Below are 16,061 nucleotides of genomic sequence, written 5' to 3'. Positions count from 1 at the left end.
TTATTATTTACAAATAAAAAGAATGTGTGGAAGAAAACTGCCTCTCAACTCGTCTTCGTCATCAATGTCCCCCTCAAATCCCGATGCTTGAAAACATGTTTTTTTACCGTTTTATTTTCTCAGCCTCCATTTAAGTTTGACATAATGTTAAAAGGTCAAAGTGAAAAACTTATTTAAAAATGGGAAATGCTGCCATGTTTGTTGGAAAGTTAATATTTTCCTTAGTCCCATAAATGTCCATAGTCAATGCTTCACTTGTCACAGCAAAGCAGCAACTCACTTAACTGAGGTATATAAGAAACATGAATAAGATGAATAGCTCTACATCACATATTCCATTTCACATAAAACCAGTCCTTGTCGGCAAATGTGAAAATAAATGGTCAACTCTAAAAACTACAAATAAGCCAGACAAAACGTTATTTGGTTATTATATTAGATTATGAAAAAGTTTCACTCATTACATTTCAAAAGCAAATCTTGTACTCTTTATTCTGCTACATTTATGTACCAGCTGTAGTTTCCAAATATGTAGACAAGTATGCTTTTTTATTATTTTGATAAAAGCAAGACATACCATAGATTTTACATTTATCACTTTACTTGAACCGGGCTTTGAGTTACAGCCTGCATTTGTATTGTTTTGGTTCACTTTCAGCGCTCTCATCACCCTTGTGTCGATCAGCGGTAGCAACAGGGTACCAGCGCTGCGACAGCCACCTGTTCAACGGACGCTCCTCCATCTCCTTTTGGACCCTGATGGATGGCTGCAACCCTGTGGCAGCAAAAGTACCAGTTAAAGAGCCCCACCATGTGTCTATTAGGCCTAATGTATCCATTACAGTACAATTGGCTAACAATGTCAGCGGGTTAATTAATACTCTATTTGTATATCCTATTTAAGTGTATTTGAAAATGTGTTTGAAGGGCTGGTAATAAGTGGAAATAGAAAATGCATGGCTCTCTGGATGAGAAAAAGAAGAACACATTAGTTTTATTAGTCCATTGTAAATATTATATTATTATCTAGTCGTTATTGAATAAAGCACATGACAGCCATGTATTACTATAATATAACACCAAAACTCTATGCCATGGGTGCTGCTACAGTGCGTCTCAATGAAGAGGAAGTTGAACTAAAGAGGCCTCTTGTGTGACCTCACATATAATACTGTGCAGCAGAGGGCTTGGGAGATTTATGTTCCACATCCTCTCGTTAAATAAGCAGAGGGCCCCCCCGAAACAACATCTGCATGCAATCTCGATGAACATGCCATGCCAGCCGGTCTCCCGGTTTTCAACCCTGTCCCAGCATCAGGGGTCACGACCTCCATGTACAAAGCATGGATGGAATATGGTGGAAAAGAGAACCACAGATCATACATGTCAGAGGCCATGATGAAATTTCCATGCTGCTCCCACGAAATGGGTTAATCTTTCTAATCAGGCTAAAGGTCACACACATTGATGGCAATGGGGACCATGACTAGAACTTAATTTGTAATATTATCCAACGAGATGACCTTTCAAAAGAAAAGTAAACAAACAAAAACTTTGATGAAAAAGCACGTGAGCCAAATCATGAAAAATACTTTTTACTTTGAGAAGTGTTCAACGCAAGGCTGTATTTCTCAATTCTAATGTCTTTACTTGTTGAAAATGTATGAAAGGGGACATGCGCTGGTTGCAGAAAGCCAACTCATCACATGAACAGATTAGATGATAACTGCACCGTTTGCAAGCTCACCGCAGCTTTATCTCAAGAGGAACGAAAGGAAAGGCTGAGTCCTACTTTAGCATGTAGTTAGTACATTTGAGCAGTTTTGTTTCTTTTTTTCAGATCAACACAATTTCACTGAGTTTCTACTCTTGTGTTTCTTATATTCTGCTTCCCCTCATGAATGCTAAATGGAAAGACACAAAATTAGACACACCATTGGGTGACAATGTTATCTTTGTAAAGATGGATGTTATGTGTTGGTTTACATGGATTGTACAAGTGTACCCAATAAAGTGGCCACTTTGTGTATTTGATGTTAACAGGGAGTCAAATGTACAAACCCAAGACCTCAATTGACAAAACAATCCAGACTCAAAGAACCAATTACTTTTTCCAGAACTTTCAACCATATCACAAAGTCTCATCAGCAAATGTCTAATTGACGTGTTTGGTATCTTTAGAAACTTTGGGATATCCATTGACATCTTGAATCAAGTTTTATAGGTTTCGACAATGTTCGGCAGCACTGCATCAGTTTTTAATTGTTACTTCTATTTTATTTTAATAGTGCAAAGGTTGCAGTATTTGAAAATGCAGAGGAGGAAAGAAATTCCCAGGCAAATAATATGGTCACTCAGCACAACAAGAATAAATACACACCTTAGATCACCAATATTACTTGCAACCTCCATCCAACTGTGTGATGTTCAGTGCCTAGAAGGTCTTCCCGTTACCATGTAGTATCATATACTTAAAGAGCAAAAAAGAAGATTTGCATCCGAATCCTGCAGAGATTGTTGTCCTCAAGGGCTGCATAGTGCTAAGCCACCACTAGGTAGCGTAGTTTTGTTGGAAGACAGTGGAAGTCGTTCAGTCAGTCAAAGCTCGGAGATAGAGTCCTGCACACTCACATCTTCTAAATATGAGAATACACACTTCCGTGGTCAGAGGTGTCTGTTACACACTTACTGTTCGCTTTGCCCAATAGCTCCCCTGCAATAAGTTACATGTTTTCTGTGGTGAACAGGATTCCGCGCTTTGATGCTTGCTGTTAACAGGTAGGCTTACACCTTTTGCCTACCTGCACAGCGGAATAATAATTCTGAGGAATGAACGGACGTTCAGACGTGTGTCTCTTCAGCCATCAATGCACGGCATTGTTTATTTGCTACAAGCTGCTCTTCCGTGAGAGTCAGGTACAAACAGAGAGAGAGAGGGGAGAGCGAACATCCCCCTTATAAGGAAGTGGTGTCATGTGACTTCATGCCATATGGAGGTGCAACAGCGCCTCCTCCTGAACAAATGTAATTATATGCATTCATACATTTATCAACTCTCAACACTTGCAGTCCATCCAGTCGATGATTAAAAAGCGTCGAGTGTAGAAGAGACTGTGTAGCCTACATGTGCGCCTGTGAAGGAGAAGTCCATGCGCAGGCATAACTGATCTCACATTAACTTTCACTTTGGACTATCGTAAAACAAAGCAAGAATTTTGTTTTAGTTATTTAATTAACCAATAAACCCCCATAGTATAGCTGAATCATGAGACATCCAGCATCTCAAACATGCAGGTGAACATAGTGACAGCAGGTGACGGACCGCTAAAACAATGCGTGCAAGGCTCTGATGAAACCGTTGGTTAGTTACACAACACGTTCAGTGAGCCGTCGTTGGTGGTTTATTTTTCTTGCAGACCAAGTAGAAAAATCATCAGAATCCATGTTACTTGGATAGGCTTTTCAGAAATGTGGTGTAATTTGAAAGTTTTTCGGGAAATGAAATGACACAAAGAGTGACGGTTTTTATTTGCATTTATGCCTTTGCGCAACACCACCACATACAAAACACATCCTGGAGGGCAAAAGCTTTATTCTTAAGTAATGGTGGAGGTGAGATTCAAATCAAACTCTTTACCTTCGCTCGCACCGATGTGCTTCTGCCGTGGAAGCGCAGCTTTGTAATGAAGCAACAGGCGGTAAAGCGCGCATATATTAATACTAAACATATCTTCCACGTAGCTCCACCGGTCACAAACTGTACTCAAACTTGTTTTTTTGTACTCTTTTTATTTTTATACATTGTGCACCGGACAGGCGCGTGGATGCCTTTACGCGCGGCGGCAGTGGTGTAAATAGCTCGAGAAGAGGTTGATGCAAGAGGAAAGAGGGCGGTCAAAGTGTGACGGTAAAGAGAGCGCCTTGCTCTGACAACGGTTTCGCTCCCTGCGCCTATTAGACTGCGTCTCGCACGTGTCAGTCCAGGGCACAGCTTCTACCACACGCATGCTTGGAAAGACCCCCGCACTCTTGATGCCTGCGTTGGTGATGCCATGCCCCGCAACCACAGCGGAGACGAAGGCGGCACCGGGCTCTGGATGAGGACGTCGCCGGGACACCGTACCGAAGACTACGGCTTGAAAGATGTTGAGTCCGGTAGAAAGATGATGAACAACGCGGGAGACGGTTTGCTGTCAGCAGGTGCTGCCGGGTCTGAGAGCCTGCGGGGGAAGCAGGGAGCCCGGCTGAGCCTCCTGGGGAAGCCGCTCATATACAGCGCGCAGAGCGGCCGGAGAAACGTGCACTACCGGCGGCTCCAAAACTACCTGTACAACGTGCTGGAGAGACCGAGAGCCTGGGCGTTCATCTACCATGCCTTTGTGTAAGTTTATTTTCATCATTTGCATGCAGGGTGGTCCTGTTGTTCAGTTGTGGAGTTGCACACCTGTTGATGCAGTTCCACTCTGCAGGGACACTTTTTTGCACAGAAACACTGAAAATGACACAAATGCAGAATGCGACCAGGAACAGATTGCTGCGTGAATGTTATTTTACATTTGTATTTTACATATCACTTTGCCACTTTTGTAGACGACATGATGGCCAACATGTGACACGTGATAACACGGTACGGCGTCATGAATGCACAGCTCATCTTGAGAAATATAGGCCTATGTTACTGGATAAGCACCTCTTCACCACAGTTGGTCTCACAGCTTGCATAAAAGAAATCTGCTGTTTGAATGAACCCATTGTAATCCAAAAATGAGATCGTAAAATATAATTTTCCTTGATGAGTCTTTGTTTTTTTAGTGGTTGTTACATTGTAATGTTGAACACACTCAACTCTGGGTTTAGTACAATTGCAGTTTCACTAGAATATGAATATGATTTAGTAAACATCAAAGACTGATGTTTTCTTCATTGGCTTCGGCATATATAAAAGTAAGTAACATCAAACATTAAATAACTAAACTCAGGGTCTGTTGGCGCCGGAATGTCAAGAATAATTTGCAGCCTTGCTGTCTGCTCTCCATCATTCTTGGCTTCCCAGCCAGCTGCATTTGATTTCCCGTGTGCAACGTGTTTTTGTGGCATCATGACTGTCTCTGAGAGGAAGGAAGTTGAAATGCATGGCGGCTGTGACTAGAGCACCATCTTTTTTTGGTGTGTGGGCGGGGGTTTATGTGTGTGTCTGTGCACCAGGAGGGGTGGTTGGAAAGGAGGAGCTATTGAACTCAATCAAAGAAGCTCATGAAACTGATGACTTTTGATATTTAAAGCATCCTTGAAGAAGCAGCTTGTATATCAAATGGACAACACTAAGTGCATGTGCCTGATACAAGTGCTCCTGCAATTCCCTTTTACCACGGCTTTAAAAACGTGCAACTCTTTACAGGCAGATAGAGAGTATAGACGTAGTCACAGTGGCACAGCCAAATTAATAGTAATAAGGGACAATATGTAAAAAAATATGTATTCCAAAGATGTATTTGGAACATTGACTGTCAACTGTCTAAACACGTAGTCTCTCTAATGGAGCAGCAAATACTCCATTATTAGTGTTGCATAAAAATGGATGGCATAACAAAACAATTAAGCTGCAATAGCATCCTTGAATCAAGACTCTCACTTTATTAACAGTGTGGACGAAAGTCAAGAGCTTAGGGTGATCTTACAACACTATTGAGCTTGTTTCTCCAAGTCTCTCCAAACAGCCCAGTTTGCACAAGAACTGGACTAAATTTAAATATTTGCTTCAACTGAATTGGAGGTGTTGATAAACACCTCTTTATCTAAACTGCTGTGCATCATGGGCAACATTTTGAGCTTTTAGGCTACATTTGGAAACACAATTATTGTATATGAAATTACACAATGTCCCAGCTGTTAAAGATAATATATAGTCTCTCCTTTATATTTACAGTTGACTCATGATCTTTTACACAGGATGATTACATTTATTGTGTTATGAAAGTGTTTTGGACAGTTCAGTCCCAGTCCTTTTGAGGCCTGTCAAGACTTGGTGGTCAGAGAGGTTTTGCAATGATGTCAAGGAGTACCATGAGGGTCAACCAGTTAAATGATGACCTGCCTTATCCTTTGTTATTAGGGCCATACTTTAAAAGATACATCATTGAAGCTCCATTTTGGTCTACACCTTTGCTTAAATGTTGAGTCAAAAATGCTAATTTACATATCTTATGAAAGTCTTGACTCACGCACGTCCTCAGGCTTGCACTAATTTTCTCTTCACATGAGCACTCAGGAACGTTAGGAAAGCACGGTTGGGTGGCTGGAATTTTGGTGAATGATTTTCTTTTATGCCTGTGGCAGCGAGCTTTAGCTGGAGAAAAGGAGATAGTGAACTCCCACTCAGGCGTTCGCTGTACCTGTGATGAATGCCACTGTGGTCAGTAGCCTTGAACGTTTCACTAGTCTGCGGATATGACAATTGTTGCAGCTGAGAGTCTCACAGTCATTGTTTGCAGCTACAGAATAAAATGATATCAATGTCCAGCTGATAATAAAGCTAGTTGTTTCAATTTACTGCAATAAAACTGTGTACTGTGTGTTGGGGCCTCCCAGGGAAGAGTGCTGCCTTTAAGTGGCCTTGTTTACTTTTGCCAGAAGCCGTTCCTGATTCCCCCATTGAAAAGTGAACTGCAGTCCCTAACCAGGTACAAAAAAATCCTTGAGGATTAGAGATGGACATTTCAACCAAAAACACAATTTAATAATTATTGGACCTATTTAATCATGACAATCAAATCTAACTAGAGAAATGGCGACCGTCATGTCTTCTGAATTTTTTGACATTGTAAAAAAATGTAATACAGTGCAATTAAATGTACAGTAGTTCCGTGATTTCTAAAAATGAAAAAGTTGTTACACAACCAAGGTTTTTGCTACATAATCTAATCTGCTGTTTTGGTACTTTTTACATTCCTTGCATAAATTACAGCTCAGATGTGTTGGCTTTCCACGGGCTAACTGTAGAACACTCATATACCTTTTATCACCAGAGTGCAATAAAATGATGATTACAGGGAAGTGGTTGTCACTGCAGGGGGCTGCATAGTCAAGAATATGCCATATGTTCATTTGCTGTATAGTTCAGTCTTTAGTGTACAAGCTATAATCAGAATACGAACAATAGTCTTGAACCTGCCTGAGTGAGTTTTTTGGCCACTTAGAGGCAGCAGAAACAAGTTGTGTAAACAGAATTGGGATAATAACCACATTTTGGGTTGATATGTAAAACCTGATCCACCTGATGAACATGGGCCCAATATTCACAATCTCTTAGCTCAATTTTTAGTCTCTACCAACTCCTGTGGGAAATATCTGTCTCTTTAGCGACTAAGTGCTCCACAATGTTAATCCGCTACTTGCAAAATGTGTTTGCCAGCTATTTCGTGCCGAGTTGGCAGTTTTAGAGCTTTTTTTTGCTGACAAAACAGATGCTTTTTGAAGCTAAAAACAATGCTATGATAGTAATGGTAGTGGACCAAAACTGTTACATTTTAAACTGCCCATACAGTTAAACAATGAGCTCAAACTTTTATTGTTATCCCACAATACACTACCTGCTCAGCTACAAAACAGCAAACAGATCAAGTTTGTGATTAGCTAGTGAACATAGTGTTTTTTTAGCAGCTGAAGAGACAGATTTGTTTTTACATGAGCTGGAGAAGACTAACATTTTTCATTTTGTGCAGCCCAAAATCACAAATTACCCAAAGGTGTATGTTTTCATGAATATTTTTTTTATTGCCTAAATGTATAGACAGTACTATAAAACAGATTAAACAGATTACACAGTTAAAAATCCTCTTTCATAAATCAGTTAATCAAAGCTTCTGTGATATGTGATATGGTGTAAATGCTATATTGTTATTTCTCCCTCATGAGAATCATGTGATTGTTACTAATTTGGCCAAGCTGTTCTGCCTGAACAGCTGAAGCGCTGTTAGGATAACTGACAGCAGTTCAATTTCACCATCCACTGCTTTCAGGAGGCAATACAAAAAACTCTTTTCCTTCCTTATCTGCCTTGTCTGAGCCGACACATTAGGAACAGGTCAGAGGAGCAAATACGCTTACGAGCTTGCCCTCGCAGCATCCAGTTATCCTCTGTTTGACATGCCCACACAGCATATCCTCATTGGCTTTGATGCTCAAAGAGATATTTCACCTTCAACTGTGTTTGCCTTTCTAACACAAATGCCTCTAGGGGAAATTACTTCTTGAAAATTGTAACGCAAAGGATTTACAACATCAGGGTCAACTTTGACATTTATGTTAGATGTATGATCATTTTGTTTAAAAAAAAAACAAGCCAGCAGGGAATGCAATGTTAGCATTTAAGACGTAGGACTACTGAGAAACTGCCGCCCCACTTGACCCTGTAACCTTTATTCTGGGCATTGATGGCTAACTAAATGCAAATATCTTGCTTCCGTGTGCACTGTAGCTTCTCTGCTGTTGTGTTTTCCTGTATACCTGTTTGCTATGGCAAACATGTATATTTTTATACTTTCCCAATGTGTGACAGCAGCAGGACTGAGCCGGTCTTTGTGCCGAGTTGAGTTGTGCCCGGGGTCCCAGCCTGCCCTCCTTCCTGCCTGCACACACATACAGTGCTGCCATTCATCTCACCTCTGGATTAACAAGCTCTTATCCTTGCAAGTATGTTTGGGGCAGGCAAATGTGGGGGGAAAAGGTGTTCCTCCACCTCAGGTTTCTGAATTGGCACGTTGAACCACCAGAGTGGTGACATGAACCCACTGCTCTCACTTGTTAAATATCTATCAGTCGCTTTATTGTTTGGAGTACTTGGATTTATAGGCTGCAGTAAAGGATGCTGGCACGTCCTGAAAGCTGTTTGGTAGACATTGTTGGTTATTTGAAGCCAGACACAATAAAATGTTCAGTAGACATGACTAATGACGCTGCTTGCAATCCCAGTGCTGTGATGTATTATATTTTGAACTATCGTTTATAGTCCAGCAATTGACATTCTGTCACTTAGAAATATCTGTTTTCTCTGTAAACCCTGTCTTTATTATCTCGGTGAGAAGCTTATGCCTTCTGGTGTGGTATAAGTCTTTGTACTGAACTCAGAAAGCCCTCTCTGTCGATGCTGGCGTCTCTATACATGCCTATTTTCCATTCATCTAGCGATGTTCTTAACCTGTGTGAAACATAAGGACGTCAGGGCCCACTGCTGCCTTTTGAGAGTATGAATCAATGAAAAGAGAAGCTTCTTATAAACGGCAGTTTGACCAGCACAGTAAAGACATAAAGCAGAGGTGTGATGTCTTTGTTCAGATGGTGGTTGCTTGACACTGTCAGTGAAAGGTCGACAGGCAGAAACTGTGTCAAGATGGTCATGGGTGTTGCATACACGTCTGTGGTGTAAATGTCTCAGTGACGGCTTGATGTGAAGAAGTGAAAGTCTGATTAATATGTGAAAGGACAGTATTTGCTCGTTTAATGTAAATGGTTTATATGGTAGTGTATGCATTTAATTGTGGTTATGTGATGCTATAAAGTCAATATATGTATGGACATGTCTTAAATTATTGTGGTTTCCATATTTTATTCCCATAGATGTATATTTTACACTACGTATTTCAATATTCCAATGCATACCATCATTTTAGAGATGAAGTTTCTGCTTTTCAATTGGTTTCCACTCATTTGACTACAGCACAATAAGAAACTACTGTCATGTATGAGTTGCAAGCAATCACTGCTTCTTTTTTATGGGCATAGTAGTCAACAACTTTATACAATAATTTAACTTTGACAACAAAACATCAATAAACATATATATCATGTTTGTCATGGTACATTACCTATCTAAGGCAAGTATTACGTCTCTGACTTTCAGTCCAGTTTTTTTCTCTCCTGAAGATGGGTTAGGGATAATCAATAAAATCAAATAATGTTTTTTTATTCCATGTATTTTGTTTTAAAATTTCTTTTTGCTACAATCAGATGTATATCATCTGATAAAAAAGAAAAAAGAAAAAAAAAAGCTCAGTAATTTTCTAAAACAGATTGTAACATCGCCCATACACATATTCAAACTCCTAGTTATATGGTAATCTACACATGCATGTGCTGTATATACACATATATAGTACATACGTGCATACAGTACATATATCCTCATAAGTATATACTAATTTGTATACTACTGCAGGCAGGCACATTTAAATAAATATAATCTGATTGATTTGGATTTTGCACTTAAAATTAGCTGATACATTTTCCCAACACTTACGCATTTAACTTGATATTTTGAGATGCTTATGTGACTCTAGCCCGACCAGCGGAGGCGGCGTTATGCTGCATTCACAAACAGGAAGTGTTGCGAATATTCGCTACGCTTTGGATGTGAACGCACCATTAGGCTTTGCCATGATTATATTAGGACAGACGGACATACTATATAGTGGTACCTCACAGTACTACAAAGTAATACCTCACAGTACTAGTGACTCCATCTATGCTTTTATAAACAATAGAATAAAGAGCATTGCAATCCCTTTCAAGTAAACCAGATCGCTCCATCAGACAAAATAAAAGAAAAGTGCTATCACTGTGTTAGAAAAATGTTGATCAAAGTTAATCAAAAAATACCTAATATTGAGTTACTAGTAATTATCTTATTGTGGACAACAATTAGCTGAACTCTGTAAACTACAAGTCGACAAAAGATCGGAACTAACAGGAAGTATTTTTTTCTGTGACTTCCTGTGTATACTTTGAAGGCAGCCCAAGGGCCCGTTAACACCAGACGCGACTCTCCAAAACGCGTCGCTAGCAAAACCATTCTTTCTCTATGGTACGGCGCGCCTTTCATGTGCGTGTTTTAAATGCCGCGTTTTTCTAGCGTTTTTTCTGCGCGCTTAAAAGTTTAAATATTCTCAACTTTTAAGCGCTTTGCGCGGAGTCGCACAGCTCATCAATGTCACTGCGGTTGCGCACACAGTCCCGCTCCACAGGCGATTTTGCCAAGGCGTTTTTCTTAAAGCAGCAAATCCCATTGTGAAAAGCATGGTAGGGGAAACACTGGAGACTGTTTGAGGGCCGTTCAACCTTTAAAGAACCGGGAAAGCCTGATGTCAATCATCTCGCTAATTTAAGATGGATAATAGGACATTTGATCGACTTTGTTGAACCACGTACGAAGAATACCCCAAAGGTCTCCTTGTTCGTAATTATTTTAATTATTTGTAATAAATAAATTTCACTTTTTGTATGAATATATGGATGTATGTATATGCACATCACTGTGCCAGTTTGAATCCAATCAGAGGACAGTCACAGCTTATTGGGATCGCCTGCTGTAGGTCTCATGTTTCAGTCCTGTGTTTACTCAGAAGGAGTTCCCCTCACTGTGCTTTTAGAGATGTCCTTTCTGTAAACATAAAGACAATGCCTTGGTACAGGGCAAGCCTGTACACATGCACTGTGGGCATTGTGCTTCAGCTAAGAGAAACCAAATTTACCTAAACAGCACCTGTTGGCTTCCTTTGACAGGCTGCTGCACTTTAACACCTCCCACAGCGAGCTGGCAAGGAGTTTAATTCACTGTTTAAAACATATTTCTACAGCTTTATATTTACCTATTCATTCAAATCTTGAATGCACAGGGGTCTCATTCATAACTGCTGCGTACGCACAAATGGGGCCTGAAACAGGCGTACGGCCCTTCCCACGCAAAAGTTGTGATCTATAAAAACAAACTTGTCGGGAGACTGTGCGCACCGGTAAAGAAACTCTGACCCATGCGTACAAACATTTTGTAGACACAGGGAAATCTTCACCACCTGCAAATAAGGGTAGTGTAAATTAGCAAAGTGTGGAAATAAAGCCAGTGACAGCTCTCATATGATCACTCATGAACAGTCCTAATCATAACGCCGTAAGAAAACATAAATATGTTGAAATAAATATATCATAAATAAATTGTTTTTTAATCTCCACCGACTGACCTTTGAGGCTCACTGATTATTTTACAGTTTACACTGTGTGACAAAGCACTCAGTGAGTAATCTTTTCTCATGCAATCATATAATTTTGCCTCTCTTGGTTCTCACCCCTCCATACTGCAATGCCTCCTCCAGATATTTCACGTTATTCTTTGCAGTCCTCTCATCGAGTCTTCTTTCTCTCCCAAGAATAGCCTCATCACATAATTGTAGAGGCACTACATCAGAATGACCTGCACACCATCAACTGTGAGTGGTGTTCAAGTGTTAAACGTACATCTCTGCAAAGTCTTTATCGTCTCTTCCCTCTTACTGTCCCTTCGTCTCTTTCCCCCTGTGGCCTCTGCAGACAGTGCTGCTTGTTTGCATTTCCGTCATGTATGTAATGCTGCGGCAGAAGCCAGTCTCTCGAACAAAAAGAGTAGCAAAATGTGCGCTCCAACCTCTCGTTGTAGCCTATTTTTATTGTTGTTTTAGTCTTTTCTCGTGTCTGAGCCTTAATCACAAATGTGCTGGCATATGTTTGCCTGGAGGGAAGAGGTGCGGAGGGACTCAGACCCCTGGACTAATTTGGAAATCTGAGTGTTATAGTTCATCTGATATGGACTATTACGCAGGCAGATTGAGGCATAATAACTTGGTTTACCTGATGACTACTGAGGTGTTTCAGAAGAGCCCCAAGTAAAACTTGCATCTAAACAACCTGCAGCCATCCTCCAAATATGTTTTTGTGCAAGTAACAGCAGCGTCTCAGAAATCCTCAGTGCTTTCATGTTACCATAGAAATTGATGCTGCCATCCTGAGATTCCGCAACACTGGGGAAAATTACGTCTTTGTTGTGTTTTAAGAAATTGATCAAATAAATCCGAGAGTGCCCCTGCCTGTGTGTGCATTTCTGTCATCCAATAGCAGTCATCCAATAGCAGTGACAGCATGGCCCTACTGGCCATGCTGTCACTGCTATTTCACTGTGGCAAGCAGTTCATCATGGCTGATACAAGCCATGCCCTAGCCACTGCTACTATACTATATTTAGACATGCAGAAGCCGGTTTAGTGTTCATGGGTCTGTGGGAACAACATATCTACCCCTGAACACCCCGTACTGCCCTAATCTGAGACCTCATATAGGTCTTCAGGTCTTTCAATTTAACATTACATGTTTCTATGGATATCGACTTTATCTAATTTGAGTTACTCTCCAGGATTGAGTGGACATTGGCTGCAAGATGTGACCGTTCTCACTTTTATTTCCTGTAGAGCTTATTTTGCATATAATAAAACTCAATCAAAAAACTCAATCAAACAAATATATCTCCAAATTGTAAAGACTACCCAACGTAAACTAAAATTGCAGCTAACATCAAAAGACCCACAGTATCAAAAGGCACTCTTGGTTCAAAAATAGCATCACTGTGGCTTATTTAAGTGTGACGTAGGCTGCACACTGCAGTAGTCATAATGTGAAGGGGTTGGGGGGTTCTATGCAAGGACAAAGGATTTACCATCATCTACACTCAAAGCCAGGGTGAGCATACATGCTGAATATTGGCCCTGACTGGGGGGGGGTCACATGGCAGCACATCAAGGGGATACAGGCCCGGGCCATGCTCCAAGGCACTCTGCTTGGCACCAGCCTGGTAACGCTGCAGTGTAGTTGGTGATATGCCAGAGGCTCTCTGACCTCCCTGTCACACCCACAGGGGCACCAGTGCAGCTGGATAGCAGTGCAGACCCCAACTCACCACCCCCACAACGCAGTGTGTAGTAGACAGTTTTCACGGCAGACATTTTTTCACGTCATAGAACAAAAGGCTCAGAAGAAATTGATGACTTTAACAATGTACCATTAAGTGTCCCAGTAAGGTAAACCAGTAAACCTGCATGCACAAAAAGTAGAATGCAGCTGTAGATCATATTATTTTGTTTGGTGCTTTTCTTATGTCACAATGTCTTCTGTGAAAAGCCTGTGTGTCTCCACGCTAGTGAGAAGCGAAAATAAGAAGGGTGAAAGGAAATAGATGCAGACAAACAGGCAGTTGACCACAACAGTTACATACATGCACTACATGTTATGGCATAACAAAAACCTATCATGGATGTGTCTCTCCTGTCCCCTCTCCTCCCCCTTTTACAAATTCACTACAGCTCTGTGGCCTTTATTGACTTCTCCTCTCTTGCTCTTGTAGTTCCTGTCTTCATCTTAAAGTTCAGACATACATACAACATTATAATATCAATCCTGTCCCAATTTAGCAGTGAGCCCATACACAGCCCCTCTGTTTGGGAACATAAAAAGCTCAGTGTGGGAAGTGCAACCTCACGCCAAGACCAACAGCGAGCTTGGATAATACAGTATGTGTTTTTTCGAGATCTCCAGGTGAAATGTATTGTAATTCTATGAAATCAGTCATTTTGTGATCTTCTGTGATTTTTCTATAGCCAAGACTCCCCTAAGTTTGTGTTTTATGACTCAAAGTCACAAGCGTCAGGGGTCAACTCAATTCTGAGTCTGAATTCTGTGAGAGGGAGCCATATTTTCTGGTCAAATAAAAAAAAAAATCCCATAGCTATGCTCCTCCCCCAGGCGTATTGAACCAGTGAGAGTCTACAGAACTATCCCGAGGCTTATAGTCCTACATAAATGACCCGGCCAACATTATATCTTATTTGTCTTTAAAAAACAAAAAGGGACAACGTGTACTGGAAAATGGTCAACTGGGTTTACAGGACTGAGGTTAAAGTGCTGAGGTATGGATGAGTGATGGGGTGGTTTTAACCATTCAATGTTTCTGTTAGCACTTTCTTGTAGCTCACTTGTCAGAACACATTAGTCGTGAGTTTGGCCCCGAGGTCACCTCAGGCGAAGTCTTCTGTCATCTAGATACAGAGTGTTGTGTGCGTGTGTGTTTTTATTTCAGGAGGGGGGTTGGTGGCTTAAGGAGCACACATGCTGCTGACATGAAGAAGCCTTCATGTGCCTCCACTTTCTAAAACTTATTTTTTAAGGCCTCTCTGTGTGTGTGTGTGTGTGTGTGTGTGTGTGTACACCGCTTTTACTTCAGTAGTGTTATGTTGGCTCCTACAGCTGCAGAAACTGGACCAAACTTTCGTAATGGTATTGTAAGTACGTTATATTTGAAATGTGATGAGTACACAATGTCAGCATCTTTTGTAAAATGACTTAAACTCTCAAGTGAAATTAATCACATACACAAACATCCCAATTAGCTCAACATATATCACCAGAGTTCCTATATAGCTGCAATGAAGTTCCATCACAATATGAGATGAATAAAAGAGCTAAAAGTCTATATTACAGGTGCTTCAGAAAGGCTAAATAATTTAATAAGCCATGGAGATGATGGTCCCTAAAATAATTATTCTAAACACAGGCAATCTGCAGATACAAAGAGAAACATTAACTTGGGTGTTCAGCTTGCTAATTATATATAGTTTTCTTTGCTAACTTTGTCTGCCATTTTGAGATTTCTGTAAGAATTGCATTTTTCATGATTGGATGGCGAGCACTTCTGTCTGAGCAACTTTTCGGAAACCCCTTTATTGTCAATATACCTAGGAAAGCCATACATCCTCTGAATGTACAAGGTCTCTAGTTTGGTGCTTATAAAGTGTCTGATTATTCTAGAGGACACAACAGGTCATTTTATACAGTGACGTCAAGTTTAAAGACATTGTGTCACTACGATAGAATTGCTATGGCGACTAACATCACTGTACATGAATACAGTTGGGCTCAGCTTTCCAGTCAAACCCAATTTCTGCAATTCCAAGACTGTTTAGGGGCAACAATGTGCATAAATATTCAAATTCACTATTTTTGTAAAAATAACACATTTGTATACTTTATGTAAAGGGGAGACTCGTGGGTATCCATATATCTTATTTTCATTCAGACATCTTGAGGTGAGAGGTCAAAAGACCGCTTCGAAAAAAATAGTCATGCCAGTTTTCAAGTTAAGCGATATTCATTGCCCTTTCATTCAAAAACCAAAATGCCAGTCAGATTTTCTTATGTTTGGACGGGTGGCT

The 16,061-nt window shown here is 40.5% G+C and overlaps 1 protein-coding gene across 1 annotated transcript in view; it reads left to right on the top strand.

The window, feature by feature from the left end:
• Positions 1 to 4,046: 4,046 nt before the first annotated feature.
• The window catches only part of LOC306738229 (potassium voltage-gated channel subfamily KQT member 5-like), a gene marked incomplete at its 3' end in the record, with an annotated part of 100,174 nt that continues 88,159 nt past the window's right edge, over positions 4,047 to 16,061 (top strand). The window contains exon 1 of the mRNA XM_079220058.1: positions 4,047 to 4,381. Within this exon, the coding sequence (XP_079076184.1) occupies positions 4,053 to 4,381 (329 nt within the window). The 5' untranslated portion in view covers positions 4,047 to 4,052. The remainder of the gene's footprint in view (positions 4,382 to 16,061) is intronic.

This window comes from Taurulus bubalis (genome assembly GCF_910589615.1).
Source record: "Taurulus bubalis genome assembly, chromosome: 6".
NCBI lineage: Eukaryota > Metazoa > Chordata > Actinopteri > Perciformes > Cottidae > Taurulus > Taurulus bubalis.
This window is presented reverse-complemented; position numbering and strand designations above follow the sequence as displayed.